General features: G+C 41.5%; 1 protein-coding gene across 7 annotated transcripts; it reads left to right on the top strand.

Moving 5' to 3' along the window:
* The first annotated feature begins 229 nt into the window (after nt 1-229).
* Nucleotides 230-27,536, top strand: klc1b (kinesin light chain 1b). 7 transcript variants are annotated; one of them, XM_033612418.2, is made up of 16 exons: nt 230-309; nt 8,422-8,692; nt 9,037-9,267; nt 10,364-10,445; nt 11,020-11,248; nt 11,381-11,468; nt 12,184-12,285; nt 12,841-13,014; nt 13,904-14,003; nt 16,223-16,275; nt 16,579-16,646; nt 16,968-17,076; nt 17,509-17,661; nt 25,496-25,620; nt 25,791-25,848; nt 25,958-27,536. In XM_033612418.2, the coding sequence occupies exons 2-16, from the start codon at nt 8,444-8,446 to the stop codon at nt 26,030-26,032; spliced, it is 1,896 nt and encodes a 631-aa protein (XP_033468309.1). In that variant the 5' UTR covers nt 230-309; nt 8,422-8,443; the 3' UTR covers nt 26,033-27,536. The 7 variants fall into 7 exon arrangements, with proteins under 7 accessions (XP_033468309.1, XP_078016854.1, XP_078016857.1 ...); XM_078160728.1 differs by having other exon boundaries at nt 10,367-10,445; XM_078160727.1 differs by lacking the exon at nt 230-309 and adding an exon at nt 2,978-3,252.
* The last annotated feature ends 422 nt before the right edge of the window (nt 27,537-27,958 follow it).

The raw sequence follows: 27,958 nt of genomic DNA on the forward strand, positions 1-27,958 counted from the left end.
CCTACATAACATTTCATAAGTTGATGTATGAATACTGTTACTGCTCTGATCCCCTGCATTCATCTTCTGTCATGGCCACAGTAACATTTACATATATTTGCTAAATAAAAATATTTATTATTTGAGACACCAATAATATTAGATAGATAGATAGACAGACAGACAGACAGACAGACTGGCAAAGTGTGGCAAACAAAACATGACGTCACTATAATTAAATTCAGCCGCAGAGGCTTCTGGGAGAATCTTGCTGTGCTGGAGACATTTTGGATTTAAAGGGGCTGAGCTAGCCGTCAGTCCTAGCTCTCGGTAAGTGAAAGCTGTATTTTCACTAACTAATATTAGAATTGTGTGAACCCTGTATGTGACCGTGTGTTTAAGTTGTATTGATTTAATATACAGAGAATAAAAATTTTCAGCGCGGCGGTTTGAACGAGGTGAACTCGTAACAACTAAAGGGAGTGGTGATGCTAGCTGGTTAGCCGAAGCTAGTCACTAGCCGGGACGCTAACGTTATGTTAAACAGATGAAAAAGCAAGCTTCACTGTTCGCTGAATTAATATGTAGTCGTCCAGAAAATATATTAACATATTTAGTTAAGGAAGGAACGGACAAGTTGGCTTTTATTGTTAATATAGACCCTCGAGATGGAGGTAGAAAATCATAGCCTCGTTGCGAACTGCGAAAGTCATAACAAAATGAAATAGTGATCCTAATGAAGAGCGGCGCTCAGTACAACAATAAGACTGTATCATCTGTTGTTGTGTGCTCTGGAGTAATTTGCAATGTTTAAAAGACTCTGTGTGTGTTACAAACATGTTGAGGTTGTGCAGAGTCATTAACACGTAACTTAGCTACCATGATATTAAATCAAATGTCTAGCATTGTGTTTCAACGCTACTAACGTTACTTCATTGTAGGACAGTGTAGTGCAGTGTTAAAAGCACATGTGTCACATTTTCCTACATTCTACTCCCTTGGTTAGACAGATGCTCTGCCTGGTATCTCCTCCTGCATCAGTTGCAAAATTCAGGCAGAGATTTTTCATACAGCCATTAGTGGGGAAACAGCCCTCTAGCAGCTGGTCCCATTGGTGTGATGGATGACTATGGACAGTGTCAGTGGCACTTCCCTCCTGGTTGTCCCAGGCCCTGCCACACCCTCCTTGGTGACTGGATCTCCTTTGTGTCTGGTAGTGATGCACACAGTGTTGTTGGATTGCTGTTTGTGCAGGAAACAGAGGAAGATAAAGCGATCAGGTGGTGTCAAACTTCATCAAGTAGACAGGAAATGCCTCTCTAGGGAGATGTCACAGAGATCGGCCACTGGCTTGTTGATGCACGCACTGCAGTCTGCCCTTTTCCATTTCCTATGCTGGTATTTTACCATTATACTACCAACAAGCACCACACCCTCTCTTAGAGGGTCTGTTTCCATAGCTTGAGCTACGTTTTGTGCTTGCTTATTAATGACTTTCATGAAGGTTGTATGACCAATATTTAAACTTTTGGTTTGCTTAGAACCAACCTCACACAATTTTAAAGATGAAAATGGCAGCTTCAAGAGTTTTCCCCTGCCCTAAGGTCTGTACAATTGTGTGTGCAATTACACTTACACACAATTAGGGTAAGTCAGTTCATCCTATCCTTGGAGATCCGTAAGCAAAAGCACAGTTGACTTGAATGACTGGAGTGCAGTGATGATGATAGGGTGAGATCAGGAGAAATGAGGGTCTGAGCGATGATGGTGTTTTCCAGAGGGAGCTGTGATAATGTAAGGCCTGAGGCCTCTCTGGAGATGGAGACTAATGAAGAGTGGAGCTGGGTGAGCAAACACGACCGAGAGATTGCCCAGGTTTCCAACTGCTCAGAGGGATATAAAATAGTCAATAGAGAGTCCACAATGTTGTTTCTGTAAACATATAACCGTCTTTCATAACACCGTTCTCTCCTCTCAGGCATTTGTATTGGCTTCTGGGCTAGATGTGCTACAATTGCTGCAATATAAAGTGACCTTTGGTCCACCTGCAAGGTTGACTCATCTAACTTTCCCATAAAATTCAGTCCCTTGGGATCCACCTCATCAAAACAATGTCACATTCTGACTTTTGAGATTTTTTTGGCCACACAGAAGATTCTTTTGTATTCTTGGTTTACAAATTGACCATCCTAAATAATGTAAATAGAAAATATATTGCTTTAGTGTAGGCCCTCTGCATTCTAGCTCATGTTGAAATGTGGGAATACATTAATGCTTCTTTGGATTGATTTATCCCTTAAGGCCCCTGGACCTCAGGTGATCTATTGCAACAACTGACTTGTGCTTGAATCAGGAAAATCCAGTTTAATGTTGTAATCAGAAACTGGATAGTTCTCAAATAACGGCTATAATATTGAGCCCAGGAACATCACTGAAGAAATTGTCAGTCTGCATGGATACATATTTCTTGAGGTATAATGTATATGAGCTTTGTGCTCCTCTGTCATGTTGTAAATGTTTGCTGAGCTGTGAATGGTTTCTATCACTTTACGACCATCTGCTGAGTTGCACAAGGTAAATGGTTGGATTTGGGATAATGAGTGAAATTGGCTCACCAGACATTTCTTGCTTGAGCTGTGGTGAGAGTATAGGTCTGTGAGCTATAAATCAGTGTAATATTTTCACATATGAGGTATTATACCAGTAGGTGGTCAGACAAAACAGGACATTAGGCTTTTGACCTTGCAGCACATTTTGTGCCCTCAGCCTTGGTGGCATGTGACACTCTTTTTGTGCCCGTAAATAGTGTCATTGAATCCATCCCATTGTGTCTCATTAGTCCTATTCCTTTGTGTCTGATGAGAAGAGGAACAGAGTCTAGATCAGGATGGCTCCCTCCCCCATCCGACCTGCTCCTCTGCTCTCCTCTCCTCCTGCTGTGGGCGGGGCCGTCTCTTGATGTGCGCCCTGAGCTGATGTTGGTTGCTCTGACGGAGCAGTGGGAAGGTCATCATCATCCCGCAGCGAGCAGCTCTCATCCTCCTCTCCCCACCATCGGCACTCGCCACTCTCATTCCTTTCTCATTTCCATTCGCCTCCGCCTCACTCCGAAGGTTTTCTTTTTTCATTCTAAGGAGGATCACTTTGGATTAGCACAGCAATTTTATGATGCACTTTGCCAGGGTGTAGCGCTATTGCCGGAGGAGGAGTCATTATTTCATCAGCTTTTCACCGTGCCAAAGTATGAGGCTCTGATCTGCCACTGAAACCGAGGTTAGTTTTCTGGTCCAGCGGCTGAAAACATTGCTGACATGAGTGATAGATGGCTCGAGCTTTTAACAGGCATTTAGTGGATTTTGTAATGGATATAATGATCCAGTGAGAGTGTAGTTTGCCCCTTTTTCCATATTTTGTCAGTTTACCATCGTTTTACCTCATGAAGAAGAGCCATGACCTCTTTGCTTAGAATAAGTTGTTTCCCTATGGTACTATATGTCGTATAAACATGCCACTCAAAATGGTTTTAGATTGCAACCTGATTGTAAAGCTACATTTCACAAAATAATCCATCTGTTTCAAAGTATCAATAAGAGGCAGAAACATCTGTTAATGTCTTATCTGTGTTAAAATGGTAGGTCAGGTATCTCTGAGCTGAGGGATTTGTTGAAAATGGTTTCCCCGTGTGCCCGTGTTTACTTTTTGCTTCCTTTACGAAGGGAACATTTCCTTTTAATAGCTACCTAACTCGCTGCCACTGAAGCTTGACTAATACTCGATCATGATCGTACCCAATCATGAGGGCATTTGGATAAAAGCCCAAATCAAGTGTGCTGCTGTGTAGAGTAACATGTAACATGTATGCTACACAGTGAGTGCATGTTGCTGATGCACAGTTTGTCATGTCATTTAGTGAGTCTGCTGTATTACCTTTGATGCTGTCATTTGTTTTATGTGCACATGATTTGTATGAAACACGAAAGAGTAAATGTTAAAGATTAGGCTCACTCAAGGGCAATCTTTGTCAAGAAAAACAGCAGGCCTGTTGGACTTTATCTCGCCTCTTTAAAGACTTGGAAAATATTAACTTCAGCTGTCAGAGGAAGGCAGAAGTCCTTGATACAGGTGTTTGTGTGTTTTATCAAGGCAAAGCTGCTTGTTTTTCCCCTGCCTGACATGAAAGCACTTTGTCTCTTTGTTAGCTACTGTGTACACTGAGCTAGTCAGGCCTTTCATCCACAAAGGTGTTAAACTGCTGAGACTTAGAGTAAGTGTTCGGGCTGATAAGTTGTTTGATCTGTGAATATGCTTGATATTTCAAATAGATCATTTCCTATCTTGTTCGGAGCAGGTAAGAGCTCTGGCACCAGTTCTTGTCAGGGAGAAATACACTATGGGCCTCATTTGTCTGACGTATCTTCATGCAAAGATAGGGTTTTATAATCTCCTTCACTTTACATAGAGCCCACCCCTTTCTGTAGCATAAAGCTCATATAGCATGTGACTCTAAGTGCTGCTTAACTCAGAGCTTCATACAAGACAGTCGTCTCTTTGGCCATGCAAATAAGAGTACAGCTTGATTTGTTTGTGGCATTTAATCGACTTTTATGCAAAGTAGCAAGTCAGTTTTTTGTTGGAGCAGAATGGCTTTAAGTTGTCAATCAATCAATCAATCAATCAATTAATTTTATTTATAAAGCCCAATATCACAAATCACAATTTGCCTCACAGGGCTTTACAGCATACAACATCCCTCTGTCCTTTGGACCCTCACAGTAGATAAGGAAAAACTCCCCAAAAAAACCCTTTAACGGGGGAAAAAATGGTAGAAACCTCAAGAAGAGCAACTGAGGAGGGATCCCTCTTCCAGGACAGACAGACGTGCAATAGTTGTCTGTGCTGTGGTCTATTTTTCCTTCATGTAAGATCTCCCAAAGCATGTTACTGCTTGCCTGTTGACTACTGTTAGCACATTTTACTGTTCTGCACGCATGCAACCACTGACTGTAAGCCCTGTGATCATTTTGTTTTTAGTGTACTAAACGTGCACACCATGACCACTACACAACCTCCGTAGTATGGTTTTACATACAGTGTTACATCTGAGTATGTGCTTGTCAGATCTGGATGCTTGGCCTAAGCTATGTTTTTTTTTTTAAATGTTGAAAGATTATAAAGGAGCACTGTGTAAGATTTAGAGGGACTTAGCAGCATCTACTGGTGAGGGTTGCAGATTGCAACCAGCTGAAACTTAGAATTTCTTCGGTGTTCATTGTCAAGGAGGTTTTTATCGGTTGCTAAATTATCCACAGATCTCCCTCCTTCTCCAAAACAAACAGACTAGGTGATTTAAACGGGTAAAAACGGTGAGTAAAGCAGTTTCACGTTTAAAAAATCAGTATTATCTCTGCTCTTGTCATGGAGGGGCTGCTAACTATGGTGGCCAACACGAAAACATGAATGTCCCTATCTAGAGCCAGTGTTTGGTATGTCCTTTCTGGGCTGCTGTAGAAATATGGCGGTGCAACATGGCAATCTGTGTAGACGAGGACCCACTCCTTATGTAGATATAAATGACTCATTTTAAGGAAACAGAAACACAACACTTCTTATTTTCAGGTAATTATACACTGAAGAAAACGTCAATAAACCCCCCTAAATCCTACACACTGGGCGTTTTAAGCTAGCAGCAAATACAAGGTCACACTTTTTCTAGACGTTCACGTAGGAATATGTTTGATGATCTGAACTCTCTTGAGGTGGTTTAGAAATAGTGCATGTTAATATTTGATTTTTATTATTATGTTTTTTCAGAGACCCCCACTCTTTTCCATTTAATGTGGGATGAAAGATGCTAATAGATCATGTCACTGCTCTTCGCAGAAGAGGCAAGCTGTCTCTGTGAATTAACTTTTTACTGCTCTTCTGTTTCTTCCTGTAAAATGGAGGTAAAGAGATGATCGTATACGAAGTGCACTAAAATTCTAAATTGCAAATGAGAGGTGCTCAACGTTACCTCAGGGTACCATATCTAATATGCTCAAAATGAATTAGTCAGCACTGCTACTGCGTTTTAACAGCTTAAACAAGATGCTACCTGCTTTGCATCAGGTTTACTCTACCCCTCACTTTTGCCTTCGCCACATCGAGGCTTCAGGAATGTAACAGAAATTTGCATTTTTTGAAGTCTTTAATGGATTTAAGTAAGCAGGTTTACGAACCCAAGGATGGTGAGGCTTTTCATTGGAATGAAGGAAAAACAATATCATGTCAACTTGAGAGGTTTTCACCTGACATCTTCTCTGTATCCTCCCATACACTCCGTCGTCTGATGTTACCTGACTCTTTATAATCGATCACTGCTGCTCATGTGCCCATCCAGTGCCTGCAGCTGGTGGTACACTGCCTCCAATGCCGTCCTGATTAAAGCTCATTTCCACAGGCTGACTGACGTCTAGTTGGCCATTAGTTGGCTTCAGTAGCTGCCCCTGTGCGCTTGTCTAGTGTCGATCATGAAATATATTAGCATCATAAATAACACTCCCCTGACAAGAGCCCAGCTGTGAGTACATGATGATGTGGCATGCATAACATCACAGGAGGGACGTAATTACTGGATACTAGCAACAGACCCAGTTGGATGTGTTGTCTATGTTTCTGCCAGTGCAAATGTCCGCTGTAAAGCTGAGCCACACCACTGAAAACGCTTATGTAAGAAGAGGTCCTTGGACATTGAAGCAGACAAATTAAGGTGGGCAGCCATTAGAGCTGCAATGAATCATTGGACCATTGGTCAGACAAAACAAGACATTTGAAGATGCCACTGTGGGCATTTTTAACCATTTTCTGACCATTTTTTAGACAAACAACAAGTCAATTGAGAAAATAATCAACAGATTAATCAAATATAATGAAAATAATTGTTGGTTGCAGCCCCAGCAGCCATTTGAGATCATGTTGTGGTGTCTCAAGTCTTAACCCGGCAATTAATCGCTCACATTAAAGAAAAATCTTGTCACAGCATTTGCAGCTACATTAATTCAGGTCTCGACAACAAGGCATAGCAGTTATTTTCTCTTTTGTTGTCACGTTATAAAGCGAATGACTATATACTGCAGTTGTTTAGAAGTTTTGTTGGTCTTTTTATTTTCTCAGTGCTCTACTTAGATAGACATTTGCTGTTAATGCAAGTAGCAAAACGGGGAGTGGCTCTCTAATGGTGTAGTATATTTTTCTCTTGGCAGATGGCTCTCAGCTGGTGTTTATCACTGCAAGGCAAGCCCCCTCATCTTTACCATCTTATCGTCACTGCTGCTAAAATACAAAATGCACTAGCTCAACATTGCCAGGACCCCGCTCGGAAGGGCAGGGCCACTGTTTCGCACTGACATTTGCACGATGCAGCCAACAGTGACGTGGCTTAGTGAGTCATAGGTTATGTTCAGACTGTTTTGGGGAAAATGGCACATGTTCCATGCACTCACCAATGGGCTGACATTTCTTCCCAACACAATATTATTGACACTGAGTGCTATTTCTGTGACTCGACCAACTCCTAAGCTGTATTACTGAGGCTTTTGTCATGTCATCCTCTCCTTCACTCTTCAGGCAGTCGTGCAGCCAGCTCGAACTCTGTTTGGATAAAGTGCTGGCACCAGAAGGCACCCACACTGCAGCATCTGTGTGCCCTCTGTTACGCTGCAAGCTGCAGCCCTACTCCCAACCAGAGCTTATTATAGGTGCCAAATCCCAACAGTCTGTCTGCCAGAATAATATGTCCCTGTGGCCCTCGGCTATGCATAAAGCAAGCATTATACGCATGTCTTTGCTCTGTATGTGGCCATTCATTCAACCCCTGCAGCTGAGTAATTCACAAGACTTGGCTGGAACATGGCTCATGTGTTTTATTTAACAATCCTTCTTTCTATATCTTATTAAAGAAACGCTGACTTATCTCCCTCATGAAATTTGAATCCCTCAGCTCCCCTGTACTGATAAAAACACAAGTTAATTTTCCCTTTTTATTGCTGACGTGTTGCTCGTGGACCATGCTACAAACTCGGTGTATAAATGACTTGTCAGCATCAAGGACGAGGCTCTACACTGTCAGACACTGATATCTTTAAACAGAGAATGGAGTGACTTCTGTCATGTCACCCCAGTTGAGAATGTCTTAGATGGTTTAGAGTGTGAAGATCACTCGAAATTGAAGATGCTCTCAGTTAAATGGAGGAAAAGTCGAGACATGTTGTGACAGTTGCATTTCAGCCAAGCCCTCAGGTTCTGTTTGTGAATACCAGCGTTGAGGGAGCACAGCTGCATCTTTGGAAGACTGTTATGAAAATATCTTTTAACGTGGCAGCTGCTGCTCTTTAAATTATCCCACACTGTTCAGCGGGTTAGCGTGTTGTAACAGCTGGTTACCCTTTTTTTTCCAATCTACAGGTTTCCCTGAGCTACATACAAGATGTCCACCATGGTGTATCCGCGGGAAGAGAAGCTCGAGAAGCTCTCTCAAGAGGAGATCATCTCTAACACAAAGCTGGTGATCCAGGGTCTGGAGGCCCTGAAGAATGAGCACAACTCCATCCTCCACAGCCTCCTGGAGACCATCAAGTGCCTAAAGAAGGATGAGGAGGCAAACCTGGTGCACGAGAAGTCCAATCTGCTCCGCAAGTCAGTGGAGATGATTGAACTGGGCCTGGGAGAAGCACAGGTGAGGCGGGGTGGTCGAGGTTTGAGGAGGGCAAAATGTATTTTCCTACTTAATGAATAGATATAGTTTGATATGAGAAAATATTTAATTCTGTGTAGAATAAAGTAGGTTACAGTTCTTAATATCATACTGGGCAGAAAGACAGAACGTGGTTCACAATGTAGTACAAAATGTATATGCATTACTCTCTTCTACTTTGTGTGTTTCTGCTTCCTCATTCTAAACTGAGCTCGTGTGGTGACCATGATTCATTCAGAATCAGTCCCGGTTTGTTCTTTCCTTTGCCACTACAACTATTTGTCCCTGTTAAATGTCATTGCTCTTCAATGCTGTCTCTATCCCAGGTCATGATGGCCCTGTCCAACCACCTGAACGCAGTGGAGTCAGAGAAGCAGAAGCTGCGTGCCCAGGTGAGGAGGCTCTGCCAGGAAAACCAGTGGCTGCGGGACGAGCTGGCCAACACCCAGCAGAAGCTGCAGAAGAGTGAGCAGAGCGTGGCCCAGCTGGAGGAGGAGAAGAAGCACCTGGAGTTCATGAATCAGCTCAAGAAATATGATGAAGACGTCTCACCCACTGTAAGTACCGAAAACAATTACAAACACATCTTCAGATCAGTACTTGGTCAGTAATATATTTTTGTGAGCTCTGTTTGACACATTTGGATTTATTTAATTCCAACATGTGTTGTAGTAAGATTGTTCTCATTGTAACAGGATTCTTTACAATGTAATCTTCCTCTTTAACACAGTTAACCAGAAAGAGTTAAACTGACTTGACACACATTTCATTTATTATTGAGCCTTTGCAGTGAAATGGAGATGACTTGTTAGATTAACATAAGCAAAATGGGACAGAAATAGTCGGGAAATACAAATCTTGTGCAATTTTTATTTTAAATCTGTCTCAAAATTATTGATTTAACTCTAAAGGGCTGCAAACTGTCAATGATATCTGATACAGGAGATAAAAACAGCAGCATAGTCTTCCAGGAATGAGCCAGTCAGGTCAGGTCCTGATTGATATAATGGTGAGGATGAATCGCTGCATACTGACCTTATTCTTAGTCACAAAAACAGGCTGTAATGGCCTGTATCCACTAACTGGTTGATGCAGGAAACCATCCTGCCAGCACCCTGAAGGATTCTTATTCTTGCTGTGAAAGCAGCTTTTCCATTTTGCAGATTTTAACAGGTTTCTGCGTTACACATTTAGTCATTTGATAGAATGCTGACATTACTGCTTCGTGCGAGGTTTAATATGCTGTATCGAAAAAAATACACCCATCTACGCTGACAGATATCTAATGGTATTCCATCAAATTATGCAAAACTAGTGTGTGCTATTTTGAAACCAAAATATATAAAATATTATTTCTCTGTCATGGTTTCTGATTTTTTTTTCCTCAAATGAGGACACAGGTTGAGAGCCTGACAGAGCAGATATGTATGCTGTTGTAGAAAAAAACGTTTCTGTTGGACTTAAATAAAATGTTTTAATGAACATGGGTTAGGGTTATCTTATCTGAATATTAGGTAATATTATCTTAAAAGACTCCTCCGTTTAAATGTTTAATAAGATAATAACTACATTACAGTGGTGCCAGATGTTGGCCTGTGATCCCTGCTGTCTGTTAGAGGATCTAATTGGCTGGTTTGTTTTTTGTCCTCTCAGCAGGAGGAGAAGGACCGAGAAACACCGAAGGACTCCCTGGACGACCTTTTCCCCAATGATGAGGAAGAGCATGGCCAAGGAAGTAAGAACAGTATTCAACAATTCATCATGACACAAAGACTTTACTCACCCATGGGACTTTAGACCATGATAACATAGCTATGACAGAGGAGCTTGTTTCCAAAATTTTATAGTCATCGTTAAAGAGCTGGTAATACATCTTTATCCAAAACTTTTTATAGTATGGGATGAAAACAAGTAATTAGTACTTTATGAGAAATGCAATAAGTAGAACAATTTACATCATGATGCACATTTTTATCACCAAAAAAGGCTATTTTCAATAGCAAGGTTGGCAATAAGTACACCTGCTTTAAATAAGGATAGATGCTAAGATCATATAGGCCCTATTTGGTGTCACATCCCTCTCTGAGTAAATTAAGATGACAATGCATCTAAGTCCAGGACACTAGGGTAGATAATGTTGTGTCATGCCACTAAATACTAATTGAATTACTCCTGTAATCCAGTTATTCCCTGAAGCAACAGTATTGTTTGCATGCAAATGTAGTTAGTGTTATAATCAGGTCAGAGTTTCCTCCCTTTGACATCCAAGCTGACCTTTGCCCTGTGCGTGTGGCCTCTGCACCCCACAGTGCAGCACCAACACAACAGTGCAGCGGTGGCTGCGGCCCAGCAGGGAGGCTATGAGATCCCAGCCCGCCTGAGGACCCTGCACAACCTGGTGATCCAGTATGCCTCCCAGGGCAGGTACGAGGTGGCCGTCCCCCTCTGCAAGCAGGCTTTGGAGGATTTGGAGAAGACTTCTGGACACGACCACCCCGACGTGGCCACCATGCTCAACATCCTGGCTTTGGTCTATAGGTCAGAAGTGTTTCTTTTGTTATTTCCCCATGTATCACATGTGTCATGTTGCCGTCCTTTCCACACATATTCTGTCAAAGAGTATGTAACAGTCTCATCACGTTGTCCTGTCTCTTCCTCTCACTTGTGCAGGGATCAGAACAAATACAAAGAGGCCGCCCATCTGCTCAATGATGCTCTGTCCATCCGTGAGAAAACCCTGGGCAAAGACCATCCCGCTGTAAGACTCCGCCATCGTCATGGCAAACATATCTTCATCTGGACATATCCATGCTAGATAGAGCAGATTCAGTCATCTGGTGTTGGTTCGTAATTGGTCGAAGACTCTATCAACAGGGAGGCAATAACCGTCTGCTATATTCACTGTTCACTCAGTCAGTCTGTATGGATTTTTTTCTCACCATTATTAAAGTATAGATTTGTGAACCTGTGCCTGGAGGCTTTACAGTAATCAATCACAACTGCTGAATGTCTGCTCATGCTTCTAGCATGAACCAGACCACTGAGTCTTAGCAGTTAGAACACAACGACCAATGGGAAATCATTAAAGTATACTACCTTTTTCATTTCCATTGTGAACAGATCTTTATGAATCAATTTAAGCTTTGGCACCTCATAAAGCCTAAAGGAAGCTATTAAAGCCCAGTGCTAGTCCCTGCAGCTCTGTGGGCTTTGCAGTTTGCCTCAAATTGTTGCTCCTGTCACTCAATGTGATCCTCGACACAGAAATAATGAAGCACAAAGGCAGGTTACTGCCACCCTGTGTAATCCAGGTGACTTTGAGGTGTTTGAAAAAACTGCTTGATTGAACAAAATACATTTTTAGGACTGCAGTAAATAACATTCTGATATTGTGAAACTAAACTGCCACTGTGACAGCAAAGCAGAGAAAGGAAATGTCCTCATTAAGTTTTTCTCCTTTTCTTTATGTCCAGGTTGCTGCAACGCTGAACAATCTGGCTGTGCTGTATGGAAAGAGGGGAAAGTACAAGGAGGCCGAGCCTCTGTGTAAGAGAGCACTGGAGATCAGAGAAAAGGTAGGCCACATCCCTGGGTTGCACCGGTAGAGCCGTCTACAGCTCTGCTATCGAGGCCTCATCTCAAGGCTAATCCGGTGAACAATTAGCTCATGGTTATAAAGTAATTAACAGTGATAATATTTCCAAAATGTCAGCTGGAGTCACTGTAACACCAGCGACTATAAATAGGGAAAAGAGCAAATGATTTTCTTAAATTGTCTGTGAAGTTTCCGCTGGGGGCCATTCCCGTGTCGCAGGAGTTTAATTGAGAGCGTAGCTGAAATTGGATGGCAGACGTTGGGGAGCGAGGCAAGGATAGAAGGAGACATGACAAAGCTACAGAGCCCAGCAGGGCACAATGAGTGTCTCTTTGCCTGAAAGCTCTGTTCTGTACCCTCTCTATTGATCAGCCTTTTATTAGATCTCCTGAGTGCTTGCAGCAGGCAGACGTGCTGCTTGGTGAAAGCAGCGAGAGGTACAGAAGGGAGAAGTTCACGGAGAGAGCCAGAGGCACTGAGGCAGAGACACAAACTGAAATTTGAATTCAAAAATTTGCTTCTTGATTCCCCTCAGGTCCTGGGGAAGGACCACCCAGACGTGGCCAAACAGCTGAACAACCTGGCTCTGCTTTGCCAGAACCAGGGCAAGTATGAGGAGGTGGAGTACTACTACTGCCGCGCCCTGGAGATCTATGAGAGCAGGCTCGGCCCAGATGATCCCAATGTGGCCAAAACCAAGAACAACCTGGTGAGAGACAAGTGAACACCACTGCATCAGCTTTTATTGAGCTTCTTTTCCCTCTTCCTTCAAACCCTTTCACCTCTACACTATACTTTTTATTTGACAAGAATTACAGTCCCTATTGAGCCATGAACATACCAAGGTAAACACAGGCAGAGCGTAGTTTTATTGTGAGCAGAATCTCTCATTTGTTCTGTCAGCCTGAGTGTCTCTGCGGGGGCGTTGGGCATGTAAACTGTAACTGCTTTCAGCCTGCAGTTCTTCCACTTGAAATGTCTTTCAAAACTCTATTGTATTCACCTGATGTTTTTCAGGTTCACACCACACCTGGCTTTACAAAAGGGGCATTTTTTATCCAACACATGCTTTTCTGAAATAACAGTTATGAAAGGAAGCTGAACATAACGTTATTTCACTCTGTCAGCACAAGTACCGTCATCTTCAGAGGTGTTTGTAGAACAACTGTGTTCAAGGGCATGTCAACACTGGGATGGGGGCACATACGAAACAAGGGGTTTGTTTGAGTGTTAGGCAAATAATTTTCTGCGTTCTGGTGAATTTCTATGGTTACATTTTTGCTTTTCTGCATATGTTTATGTTGGAAATGTATTCAGTAGATTCAAAATAAAAGTCCTCTGCTAATAGGGTACCAAGCTCCTAGTCCCTTGCATACTGCCTTGCCTCTTCTACTTCCTGTCTTGTCTCTCTGATGATGGAGTGGCTAGAAGGAGACAGTAGGGGAGTCTCTGTGGTACTCCATCATTTTTCATGAGTCGCAGTGCACAGGAGAAATATGCAGACCTACTGCTTCTGCTGTCTCAGGGGGCACATTGTGAGTCAATAGGCTCATTTGATCCACCACTAAAATGTGCTTTCTCTTCTCTTTGTTCTTCAGGCGTCCTGCTTTCTTAAACAGGGGAAATACAAGGAGGCTGAGATTCTGTACAAAGAGATTCTGACTCGTGCTCATGAGAAAGAGTTTGGATCTGTTGATGGTAAGGCCTCATAGTAGATGTTATGGTGTACATGTGTAAAGGTAATTTCTTTATTGCTGTGGTTGAGATTTTTTTTCGATCAGCCTAGAAATTTATCCCAAGAATGGTGGCGGGTCACATCAAACTTCCCCTCAGACTAGATTTGCTTTGTTGTTATCACCTTTCCTCTGCCGTTGTCTTATCATCCATCTACTGTTTGTCTCACACCAGCGAGCTGAGTGAGTGATGGACAGATGGGTTAAAAAGTGGACGGTACTCTAAGCAGGGTGCCATCCTTCACCATTCAGACGACACAAAGACTCTCTAAAGAATAAAGAGCACATTTGTCTGAAAGATGAACTTTTGCAATTTTCTTCTCTCTTAGTTTCAGTTCAGCATTTCGTTGGGCTTTCCTCCAGGGATTAGATTGACTGCTTTGAAAAAGGAATGAAAGGGACTCGGCACAATGAGGCTGACGCTTTTTTTCTCTGAGAGGTTTATTTTCTATGTGTCACTTAACTTGACAATAGCGCTCAGATTTTTTTAAACCTGTTGGAGAGTTGGAGAGTTGAAGGTTAAGGGAAACAGCACAGCAGCAACAGTTTGTGTCCCTGGGAATGAAAGAAAAGGTTTATATTTTAACACAAGTGAATGGTGTTAATATCTTTAAATTCTGACTTACAGGTGCGATATTTGTTTTTCAAATGTATATTTAAAGGTACACTATGCAGGATTTTCCTAAAAAAAGTAATCCCTCTCAGTCATCACTTAACGACTGACTGGAAGCGTGTGGCAGTATTTATCTGCCTGTATTTTCTTATTTTCACAGTTGAGTGTAGGACTTTAAAAAGAGGTAGCAGCGAGGTGCAGCAGGGATCCAAGAGGAAGCTAGGAAATTTGCAGCCACATGGCCGAAAAAACACAAATATAGCAAGGTTTAACACCAACCAGACAAAGTCAGGGTTGGCTTTCACATTGCTTTATGCGTTTACAAACAGTAACCAGCAGTTCCTGCATAGTATACCTTTAATGTATCTTTTCCAATGATGGTTACTTGTAAATGTTTAAGTGTTTCTAGTATCAAGTATCTGACAGTGGTGTGTGTCACTTTAGATAGCATGGTTTGTTTATAGTGTTTTCTGTTTTGAGATCTGTGGAACTATTTCTTTCTTAATTTATTTGGGGAATAACCTGCAGAAATGTATGTGAAATGATGAAACTCAAAACAAAGAGGAGGTACTGTACTTACAGCATTACTAAATAAACTCAGGGGAATTTTTTTTTTTTTCGAGTCAGTCTTTATCATTAACAGCTGTCTTACACATTTAGCCAGTGTTAAAGGCTGTGTCCACCAAAGCCTTTTATTTATTTTCCTTTTTAAATCTTTGCAATGAGAGTATGGTGTTTTCACGCTATGCTACAAACTGAGGTACTGAGCATCTATTCTGCGCTGAGCGGTGCCCATCTGACCTTTTTTTCTGACCTCTGAGAATTGAAAAATGTTCAACTTTAGGAAAACCATGCTAGTCTCTGTCACTTTTAACCTAGCTGTTTAATCACAGTGAAGGAGGGACGAATACTACAGAGACCAACTATTAAATCTTACATGTACAAATGCTGAACAACAATAACAAAGGAGGAGAAATATGCTAATACATTGTATCTATTGATATGTTTCCTCTCATGAACCCACATAAACTGGGGGGGTTCATCCTCTTCCTCCATGCTTCAGCCTCCCCTTCATCCAGAGCAAGTCCTTTACCTTGCACTGACATTTTTACTTTGACAGATATTTCGTATCATAGCAACCAGACACAACCAAAGCATCTCAGCTGAAAAAACGCTGCACCTCCAAAGCGCTTTCTAGCTCTCCTAGCTAGGCGTTTCCTGAGGAGCAACTGACATATTCAGCTGGGATAAAAATGCTTTGGTGAACACAGGGCCATATAATATTTATAATATTTAAAGGTCTAAACAGAGCATGTCTATGCCAGATTTCAGGATTCAGTAGCAGCTTCTGAAAAGTATTGTCTCCCTACAGGTATATTTGACAGAATAATAACCAAACTGTAGCACTGAATTACTGATTTCCCAGTCAGTAGAGTATTATGACAAGCTCAGCCTGCATCATGAAAAGTTCATGGTGGATTGTGTGAAAAATCCTGAGGTCGACCAGTGAAGTTGTTTTCCAGTCCTGTTGAACTGTGTGTAGACCACCTCTCCTGTCTGTCTGTCTGCAGCTGAAAACAAGCCCATCTGGATGCATGCAGAGGAAAGAGAGGAGATGAGCAAGGTGAGGGCTTTGTGTAATCAACCTCATGTCATTCTGATCAAAGCCAGAGTAAATACTTAAAGCACTGCAAAGTAAATGAGAATGTCAAATGGAAGGTTGTGACACAGTAAAACAGGTCTGTGTACTTCCTGGAAAATGAAATAGAATCGTTTTTTCAGGGCACCTTCCTTCACACACACAATATAAACCCCAGTGGGCATGTGATAGTTTTATGTAAACACAGGAAGAATGCTGATGATCCAGTTCAAACTCACCACACCCCTTCACGCTCTTTTCTTCCTCTTCTTCTTTATTTACTTCCAGGGCAAGCACAGAGACAACACTCCATACGGGGAGTACGGAGGCTGGTACAAGGCCTGCAAAGTCAACAGGTGAGGCGGGGCATGAAAAGAGTGTTTTTACAACTGGATCATAAATAAAGGCACGCGGTCAAAGCCAGAGATTAATCCCTTCATTCTTTTATAAATGTGTGTAGTCAATAAATGTAGAAAATCTTTTTATTTTTCTGTTTTTTTTTTCAGCTTTATCTTTTAGGAATATCCCCAAATCTGCAAAAATTTTCAAGTAGTTTTCTTAGGCTTTTATGGTTTTTAAGCATTTTCCTTCACTCTAGTACATTCCAGTTTGCTTGGGTGAAATTGTTCCTTAAATGACCTTTGGGTAAATAATGGTGTGGGTCTCTCTACATCCAGCCCTACAGTGAACACCACCCTGAGGAACCTGGGGGCCCTGTACCGCCGACAGGGCAAGCTAGAGGCTGCCGAGACCCTGGAAGAGTGCGCCGTGAGGTCTCGCAAGCAGGTCAGCAGCATTTCTTTCAACTGCAAATGTCCCGATTCTGCATGCAGACAACTTACCAGTTCCTGTTTTTGTTTATTCCTAAATTTGTCCCCTCAAATCTCATGATATTTCTTTCCCTTTCTCTACAATGCTATGGATCCAGAGCAACACAGTAAGTGGTTTGTCTCTAACTGATAGACCCCATAGAGCCTCCACCTCTCTCCCCTAACATCACTCCCATCTCACAGACATTTAAAATGCTCCATTGTCACTGTGATGTCACTATGACAAATACATTAAACGAGACAGAAAACATAAAATCCCCTTTAATACCTCCATTTAACTACACTCTCACCCTTATCATCGAGCTAATGTCTACCCCTTTAGCTAACTCTAATAATGGTGTGTGTGTTTGTTTGTTTGTGTGTCGTGCCTGTGTGTTATTCCCATCAGGGCATTGACCCCATCCACCAGACACGTGTGGTGGAGATCCTGAAGGATACAGACGGTGACAGGCGGAGGAGCAGGGACAGCCTGAGCAGCGTTAAGTATGAGAGCGGCTCTGAGACCGGCGAGGAAGTGAGTATGGGCGTGGAGTGGAATGGGGTGAGTACAAATCCACTATAGTTGAGTCAACATGGCCGGTGACCTCACTGGAAGGACAAGGTGGTGTTAGCAGTGTCGCAGAGAGTGTGGACTGGTACAGAACATCAAATTTACACAATTAAAAATGAAAGAAAATGACTTGTTAATGACTTGGAAGCAGACTCTCCTGGCTCCTGTACCTAAATGTTACTCAAGATACAGTTACAAGTTACAGACCTTCAGATCCTCCTGAAACTTGTAACTGTATCTTGAGTAACTGGTTCATGATTTCTGGAAAGAGACATTTCTGTTGAGTTTTTCAAAAAAAAAAAATTGGTGCTTTGAGCAGCACATGCAGATTTCCATCTAGTTTTATTATATGGGAGAAAAGGCAGACATCTCTACAGCCAGTATCTCCTACACACTCTGCAGCTCACACCAAAACAGTCTGGAGTGGAATAAAGATAAGGGGAACAATATGTATTTTTGATTTAAGGCTTAAACTGTCCCTTTAAAAAAGCAATCAGAGGAACAGCTGCTCATTCCCAGTTATTGATTTGGCTGCACTCAGTGACCTGTATCTGCACCAGTCCATCCACTCCTTATAGATGCACCTTGTTCCTGCCATGAGGTCGGCATTGAAATCTTTATTTTTGCAAAATGTAAAGCTGATTGAGTGTCTTGGCATGCTGACCCATTGTTTATGAAAGCATCTGAGTTTGCTTTGGACTAGATGTTCATGTTTTTGTTGTCTATTGCTTGACAATGAAGTCCTCGTGTCTCATTTTAATAAGTGGTTGTTTTGCTGGCAACGCTTCTGCACAAGTGGAGCGGTAACAAAAAGGCACAAGCTCATTCTGTGGCACCCTGGCAGCATATGAAATATTTATTTGCTTTTGTGAGGCTCACAGAGATACAGCCTGTCTGAGTCCCTATTAGGATGTGTCATGTTTCCACTATTAAACACAATTGACAGGGTTCCCAATATCCTGGATGCTTATGCCTCCGTGCAGTAAACTGGGAGGTTGATATGTAATGGTTCATCCTGCTGGTTTATGGCCTCATTATAAAGTCCATTCTGGCTGTGTCTCAACAATCGTTAGTGTCATTTCGCCACAGGGCTCTTATTTTCCTGCACAGTGTTTCCCATTGGACTAGTCACCCCTCTGGTCGTTATTAAAGAGGTCGGTGCTGAAAACCTGTTATTTGCTATGGCAGTGCATGCAGTCAACTAGACACTGCTGGAGCCGTGTCCCAGCTGGAAGGATCCCATACATAAGCCAGAGGGCAGGGTTGTGCCAGCAGAGATGCCTCGTCTGAGCCTGTGCCACTCACCTCACTTAAGTGCAGCCACGCCCTTCACCGCACCACCCCAGCACAAACATGCATGTAGCAACGCCAGCCTGCCGGGCTCACCCCTTAACATGCATACTAATGGACCATGTGTGTTCACTGTGTTTTCACATGGTTGATAAATGTCTTAACCTGAAGTCTGCTGCTCTCTCTGAGTAACATACAGTAGAAAGGTGGGGTCTTGTTTGCTGGCTGTTGTGTGAATGTGAATGCTTCTCTACACATATGTTCATATGCATAACAAAGCACACTGCTTTAAAATTCACTCCAGCGACTGCATCAGCATGCATATTCACCCGAGCGTGCACCTGTTTGTGTTTGAGATGTGACGGTATGCAGAGCCATGCTGGGTGTGTGCAAGCATTTTATTATCCATGTCACGACCATAGCAGTATTAAATTAATTAGATTAAATGTGCACAGTCGAAATAGGAAATGTGCTCAAGAAGTTCTCATGCTTTCAAAGACTGTGTCTGAAAGCTAATTTGTCACAAAACATTTAAGCTTCTGACTCAAATATGCTTAACAAATTCCATCAATCCATTCATTTACAAAGCTGCAGTCATGCGTAACTACAGCTTGGCTATCTTCTGTTTTATATACAGGCCTGTGAAGTCCTGTCTGCGTGTGTGTAGATATTTGCTGAGAGATGATGTGATAGGCAGGTCACAACTATCACTCAGCTGCTAGCTTTGCCCAGACATTTCTTCACTCTGCTCTCGGGGAGTCTGAGATGTCACTGAAGCTATAGCAGTGGTTAACTTACGCATACAGCTGACACTGACAGTCCACTTCAGTATCCTGTATTTGAACAAATAGCTGCTGTTTCTTTATCACATTTTTCAGATGGGACTAATGTAAGTGCCTCATTACAGGAGCTCATTTACTTAGTGGTGAACACACGGAGGTATAAGGAGGTAACGCTGAAGAGATGACAGCAAATTTGTGGTTGTGTTAAGGTTAATTAGTAGTACGTATGTGTGTGCCTCTATGCATGATTTCATTTACAAGTATGTCTGCAACTGCTTTTTTGCTCCCAGCTAGATGCTTCAATGTGCTGCCTGTTTGTTTGCATGTTCTCTAGATTTCATCCTCTTTCCTTCCCTACGTGTCACTAACCTACTTCCCTGTTGATTACTTTTGCCATGACAACCAATCAGCCTGTCAATCAAATTTCCTTTTCTCACTCAGTGGATTGTACTCTCCCTCTTGAACTCTCATTCCACACAATACGCTTGGGTGGGGTTGGTAAATAGTGACATAATAGGTAGACTAAGTAATTAGGTCATTAGTCATTAAGGTAATTGAAATCAGGGCAAGCCGAGGCTAGTACTGAGGAAGGATTGAGATATCAGTCATCAGATACAAATGCTGCTTTAGGGAGTTTTAGTTTTATGCAGTATTTCTGAATTAAAAATGCTATACACAGAGATGTGATTCACATTGTCCATCCCTCTTATCAGTGTAATGGTTATATCAGTATGCCCCTCTCAGTGCTGATGCCTGCAGATGTCCCACGTCTGCAGTGCACAGTCACTGACTCGGCGCAGTGTGCCAAGTTCAGGCTCACTGGTTCGCAGAGAGGAAAGAAAAACAGCTGAGTCACGGTGACTGCAGCCACCAACCTACTGCATCACTGACCTGCGTGTTGTAGCGCAGCTCCTAAGACAGCTGTAATGTTTCAGAGAGAAGCACAACTGCTGTGCTGCTGATATTTCACACCATTTTTGTTTGCGTAGGATCCCTCAGCTGGTGTTTACAGAAAACTATAACCAGACCCTGAGCTGCAGTTAATACAGTAAACATGGTGCAGGATAGACAGTTGTGTAGCAGAGCAGTTAGGTGGAGAAAAGGGATGAAGCTCAGATTTCCCAGCGTGTAGGTGTGTAGTGTAGGAAGCCCAACCCAAAGCTCTCAATCTTACAATGTGTGCCGTTTTTGTCTGTTTCTCTCTTTCTCTTTTATCAGGCCTAAGCCATCAAGATTATTCCTCCATCCTTCTCTTCTTCCCCAACACAATAGCAAAAGGATGTGTGTTGTCGTTCCCTCTGGCCTTCTCTGTCCCAACAAACCAAGAGCTCCTCTACCATTCCTGGTGCCCCCCCCCCGCGGCAGAGACTCAGAAAGCCCCCCCTTCCTCCCAGTTGTCACCTCTGTCAACCCTGTTCAACTGACAACTGCTGGGACGTTTGGTCTTCTCCTCTCTGCTCTCTTCTTTCCTCTCTTCCTTTCACTCTCTGTATCCTTTCCTCTCACTAACCCCGTGTCGTCCACCATGTCAGAAATCGTTACTTCGACTCTTTCTCTCACTTAACAATTTAAAAAAAAAGTCACTGTGTGTGAAATCTTTTCCCTGTGAGGAAGTCACTCGCACATTTTTCCTCTCTGCAACACCCATTTGTAATTTTTCATAGGTGCATAGATCTTTTTGGCAAGATAGAGGAGCAGGAAAGTATGGAAGACCATTTCCACTGATGTGATGAAGAGAAAGATACTCTAATGAGATTGTTTCTGAAAATAATGACTTAGTGTTGCAAAAATAATTAGAAAAGTCCTTTAAAATAATGAGATAGTGTCTCAGAATAATGACCTATCTCAAAATGAGACACTTGATCAAAATGACTTACCTGTCCTTTTCTGGAAATAATGACTAAATATCTCAAAATAATAAGAAACTCTCTCAGAATAATGACATAGTATCTTTTAAAAATGAGAGACTTTTGTCAAAATGATGAACAGTAACTCAAAATAATGACTTAGTATCTCATTACTCATTCTTTTGAGATTTTTTTTCAGTATGTTGTGATACTAAGTCATTATTTTAAGAAAGTTTCTCATGATAATACCTTACAGGATGTTTTTTTTGTCACGTTGGTGGTAATAGGCCTTGATTGAAAAGTAATTTATAAGGTAAAAGATGAACGATTTTGAGGATTAGCCTTCGACAGCAGCCTCGGCACCAGACATCACTCCAACCCACAGTCAGATAAAACGTTACAATCACTATAGAGTTAATATATATCAAGATGAGTCATTTTCACAGTTGCTCTGCAATGGTCGCACTCTGAATACTGTTTGCACTCGCAGCGCGTTTCTACAAGTGAAAGTCAAAGCTAGCTTCCAACCTGGTGCCTGTATTTAGCCATTATAGTATTTTTATTTTAAATTAAGTTTTGATTTCCGTTTTAAACTACCTTAACAACAGCAAGATCGAATGCCTAAACAGTTTGGAAATTAATGGTACTGTATAATTTCACGTGATAATCAAGATATGTAATTTCTTTTTAACTTCTGCTGCCTAGTTGCGGAAAATGAGAAGGGAGTATCGCCATTTTTGTTTTTATAGATATGTTTTATTTCATTTTTGTATCATTTTGTTTACATTTTTTTAAAACGTTGATTATTTTGTGGCTGAATATTTAGGCAGTGAGTTTGTCAACAGTGCCGCAGAGTTGCCTGTTGTGAAAGACCAGAAGGGCCAACATCAGTTGACAGCAAATTGGTCAGATCACAGCGAGCTGTTGTTGTCATGGTAATTTACTTTCAAGTTGCTCTTACTGGCTTCAGTGTCCTTGGATTGATAGATGATTCACACAGGCTCTATACGCTGGTACAATATGTACACAGCAGCTTGCATTTACAAAGGGAATTAGCAACATTGGCTGATGCTGTGTGTGACGGCAGAGACCAACCGGAGCATCGAGCACAGACGCTGGCCACCTGAGAGATTGCTTAAAAAATGGTAGATTCAAAATCATGGACATAAACGCCCAGAATTGCCTTTATCTGTTGGTGCAGGAGTAGAGCTAGTGTTATTATTGAACAGAAGTCTGGATTCACAGTAGTTTTAGTGTGTATTTGTGTATGTTTTGGTGGTACAGTCACAGTGCCCACTCTGGATATGGATACTGTATTTTGAACACAAAGCTTAATGGAGTGTGTTGCCTTTTTTTCTTAACACAGTTGTTTGCAAGTAAACATTGTCACTCTGGTGAATCCATGTTTTTAGACACCGAAAGTACAGTGCGAGTGTTTCCTCAAGATCGACATGTTATTTCAGATGTGTAAACTAACTGAATGTAAAATGACTTTAACATCTTTAAAGTGTAATTGTAGGCTGTATTTATAGATTTGACAAGTGCATTCACTATACGGCTTTTCAGTATGCTACTTGCCTTGATTCTTCATTCCTTCCAACGAGTACACCTATACTTCTAATGCAACTCTGAAGAAAAGAATTGACTATGTACATCACATAATTATGACAATATTGTTGTGTTAGTGGAATGCTTATTTATTGAACTGTCTATTCTTGACATATATAGTGTGACTTCAGTTTCCTAAAGTGGAAGAGCATAAATGGTAAGGACTATAAGCACTATCTTAGTAAGTAGGACTGCATTATATTTACCATTCTGCATTGTGAAGATTATTGCATCAACACTTGTTGGTATTCTCAAATAAAGTTTTTCATTTGTGAAGTTTGGTCTTTTCACTGCATCAGATGGAGACGTCTGTTTTAATGTGACATCAGTAGAAACAGATTCTTAGAGGTTTCATCTCTGGTGGCGACTGCAGAGCCACCCAGTGGGTCAGAAATATTTAGTCTGGCATATTCATGTAAATCATTTGATTTACCCATAGTTCCCCCTGCTGGTGATAAGCCTGTATTACATTATAATGAGCACACTTAACACTCCAATACAGGGATACTCAACTTGCTTCGCCCAGGGGCCAGTCGCAGAAGCTTCGCTCAGGTCAGGTTAATGCAGGTTTCTGGGATTTGAGGACATTTGGGGCTTAGCCTGAGACTCTGTCTGGGGTCAGTGGGATCCTGCCCTGGAACTTTATTGAGAAACAAATTTTGATGTTTTCTGCATCCTGGCAACTTATTTATATTGTATATTACTATAAAGTGGAAAAAAACAACAACCGATTTTGAATCAATTTAGTTTCATTGTGAGTTAGACAATGGTTAGGGGGGCACATGGTACCCTGTCCTGGGCTGCTAGTTGAGTATCACTGCTCTAGTATTTTGTTATGAGGATGGTACACAAACTGTGTCCACTTGTTGGTTAGTAATTAAAAAGCACACTTTGTAGGATAGCCTGTACATGACAAGCAGTAATATTAAAATGAATGGATGGATGGATGAATCAAACACTTTAAAAACGGTTGATTATTCTTCAAATCAAATTGATTTAAATTTAAAATTAGATAATCTGCTGGTTGGTTTTTAGATAAATTGATTAATCGTTTGGTCTAAAAAATCAGAATATAGTGACAGGTGTCCATCACACTATGCTAGCCCAAGAATGGCTGTAAATAATCCAGATTAAAGGAATATTTTACCCACAATTTAACCATTTGTATATCAGTTACTCACCCCATGTTTCACTGAATTCAGGAAGAGGACTTTGTTTTACTTGCATACCTCTACAGTGAACGAAGAATCCAAAAACAGAGACAATTCTTGATGAATTAAAGTAAATGGGGGCCATGTTTAACAACAGCAAAACTATGTTAAAACATCTGTTCACAAACCTGCACATGACTTGTGCAGCATAATCCAAGTCTCATTTATGTAATTGTATGCTCAGTACTTCCCAAGCATAGGCATTTTCACTAAAACTTTACCATCTAAAACACTTCCACATAGGAGTAGCTCTACTTCGTGAAATGTATCAGTAGAGTTAAGAAGCACTAGCTTACCCAGGTGTGCCACTCCCCTGTGTGTGAGACGGTTTATGCACAAGTGTTTTAAATCGCAATATTTTAACAGAAATGTGTGTGTTTGGGACATACTGAGCATACAGGAGACATAGATTATACTGCACGAGAGGTCATCAAGAATTTTCTCCATTTTTTGGATTCTTCGCTCACCACAAAGGCATGTGAGAAAACCATAGTTTTCTTCACCAGTTCGAGGTAACACAGGGTGATTAAATGATATATGGATTATCTTTTTGTGGGTAATGCATTCCTTTAAGAAGCTGACATGAAACAATGATTTGCATTTTTGTTTTAAAGAAATGATGAATGACTTAGATCATCAGAATAGTATCTAATTATTTTTTGATAATCACTCAAGCTCTAGTTACTGTAGATGAAAAATAACACACAGCACAACCATTGGACCACAATCAGCCCTTTACACTAGTGACCATGCTCGATGGATGTGTAAACTAAAATTACTACAGTTGATTCTTCAGATGTAACTTTACAAAGGCTCATTGATGGTTACAGAATAATAATAGTAATGACAATTAGATTGAAAGGTCATATAATGCCAGCATTGCATGCTCTCATTAATATTGCACACATTCACCTAATTAATTGCTCTTTAAATAATGTATTTCACATATAAACCCCTTTTTTTGTGAGGCTACATGCGGTTTTGCTGAAACTGGCCAGCACAACAGAAGAAAAAGATGTGCACAGATTTGTGTCTCCCACATCTCCAGTGCAGGAACGGATGGGTTGATGATTGTGTGTGTCTGCAGGACGGCAGCGGAGCCCTTCAGCGCAGCGGCTCTCTGGGGAAGCTCAGGGACGTTCTACGTCGCAGCAGCGAGCTGCTGGTGAAGAAACTGCAGGGCAACGGCCCACCTGAACCTCGCAACACCAAGTAAGAACAGATGAAATTCTCAGATGAGAGCAGTTATTTAGAGCAAATTATCTTGTTGAAAGAGCAAGTCCATTTATATAAGTTTGGACATAAACTCCCCAGCTCCGTGAATGATACCTGTGCCCTGTTCTGAGATAGTGAATGAATATTTCTCACCTTTCCTTCAACAGCATGAAGCGAGCTGCTTCCTTGAATTACCTGAACAAAACCAGCGATGACTCGTTTCAGGTGAGAAATTGTTTGTACTAAGTCCTTTAACTTGTGTTAAATTTAGGCTGTGTTATTTGAAATGTTATGTTTTAACTTTAATATTGTTCCTCTTCTGTTTCTTTATCAGACTCGGGGAGGCAGTAACTTCAGGGAGAGCCGGGGCCTGAGCTCCAGCACTGTGGATCTCTACACTGGAAACTGAGCAGCAGGCGGTCTATCTGCTGATCTGCTCACCGACCCAAAGAGGCTCCTTCCTTCGGCTCCTTCTCTGAACTATACCCATCACCAACAACACTACCAGACAGCCTCCCACACACCCTCCCTCTGCCTGTCAGCATCTGACCCAAAGACTTTGCTGGTCATCACTACATATACGTTATAACTGGTGTGTCTTTTCCAGTTTGTTTTTAAATCCAGTTTGTTGCTTTTTTGGTCTTCCAGAGACACATTGCTGTAATTTTCCCTAATCGTGTTCCTAACTTCAGTGTCGCCTCAGTGCCTCCTAAATGTGGCCAAGGAAACATACCTCATGTCCTCCCCCTTATTCTTAAATCACTGTGACTCTGCACTTTCACATCATCTGTTGCCATAATGCCGCCTGTTTTGGTGTATTTCTCCTGATGTGGTTTTAATTTGTTTGTGCTCCTCAGATGTTTTGTGTCTTCCTTTGCCATTCATCAGTTTATTAGTGCACACTAGAAAAAGAGTCTTTGTAGATTTCTGTTTTCTCCAAAAATATAAATATGTCTGTTGGGTTTGAAATGACATGATGTAAAGTTGATATGATTACACTGTTAAAAAACAAAAAACAAAAATCATTTTATTTTCATTTTAATGATTTTGCCTGTTGAGATTTATCTGCAATGTGAGGTGTTGGTCAAAGCTTTGGCAAACAGGGTGAAATGTTTCTTACTGACATGAGCCGAGTCATGTAACCTGTTAGGTATAACTTTTTGTTCATACACAGTCTTGGAAAACTATTAGAAATTGAAATGGCTGCTGCTTTAACCTCCATAGCTTTGAGATCCAAGTGTGTTTTCCTGCACTTGTTTTTCTTCCATTGCAGAGCAAACACATGAGACGTTCATGGTCTCAGAGTGCTGACAAACACAACCACGAAAATGTTCAACTTTTTCGATTGTATATAAAAAATTGATGAGGCTGAACTGGGTTGCTTAATTAATCCTGGACATCCTGAATGATCTCTGGTGCCATGCAGGACTCACCCGCAGGCTGGCTGTGTCTATGTGACAGCCCACCTCTGCAGGTTTGAGCTGCCAACTGTGAGCACATTATCATATAATGTTTACAGTGATTAGAGTTTTTGATACGTGTCTAGATATGTGATGATGATAGATTTTTGCACAAGTGTCAGATGGGTGTCCTCTGTCTTTGATTGCATTTTAGTGAAGCTCAAAAGAACTGGAATGTCTTGTAATTAATTTTTCTGATTTTCCTTTTCCCCGTGTTTAATGTGTTCTTCCTTTCATCATTTGTAATAAATGTATAAAATAGAATCTGATCAAGAGTTCATGAATCGTAGAATTCATCAGTAAGCTAGCGGGGATAGAGTTGAATGTCGTTGAAAGAAATGAATGTGAATCTGTTTGGATTTGATTTTTAAACGATCCCATATGTCATATGATAGCAAATTGGAACCACTTTCTGATCTTGATTCAGAAATAAAACCAACAATTTTCTATTCATATTTGTGGTTTTTGTTATTTATTTATTGTATGTGGCTGATTTGATGAGTTTGGCTTGAAAATACTTGACTAGGTCATGACTGATGTTATGTCTTGCCCTGTCCGTAAACCTGCACTATATTACACAGTGAATTCCACCATGCGAGACCTCAAACGTCAGAGTCTAAGTAAGTGTGGGAACCCTGATGCCTTGCCAAGATGCGATATGTCTCCCAGAGGTTTCCCTCCTCCTTGTAGGAGTCAGCCCGGGGTTTCTCTGCTCACTGGTAATCTCTCAGTATGTCAGGGCTTTAATGTGGAGACTCAACCCTTTATCACTTCTGAGGGCTTTGAATTAACCAACCACAGGATGATTTCCTTCTACTGAGAGCTGACGGGCTCCTTCTCCCAGTTCACTTGGAAGCAAACAGCAAGTCAGAGTA

The sequence above is a fragment of the Epinephelus lanceolatus genome, chromosome 17 (assembly GCF_041903045.1).
Source record: "Epinephelus lanceolatus isolate andai-2023 chromosome 17, ASM4190304v1, whole genome shotgun sequence".
NCBI classification, from domain to species: Eukaryota; Metazoa; Chordata; class Actinopteri; order Perciformes; family Serranidae; genus Epinephelus; species Epinephelus lanceolatus.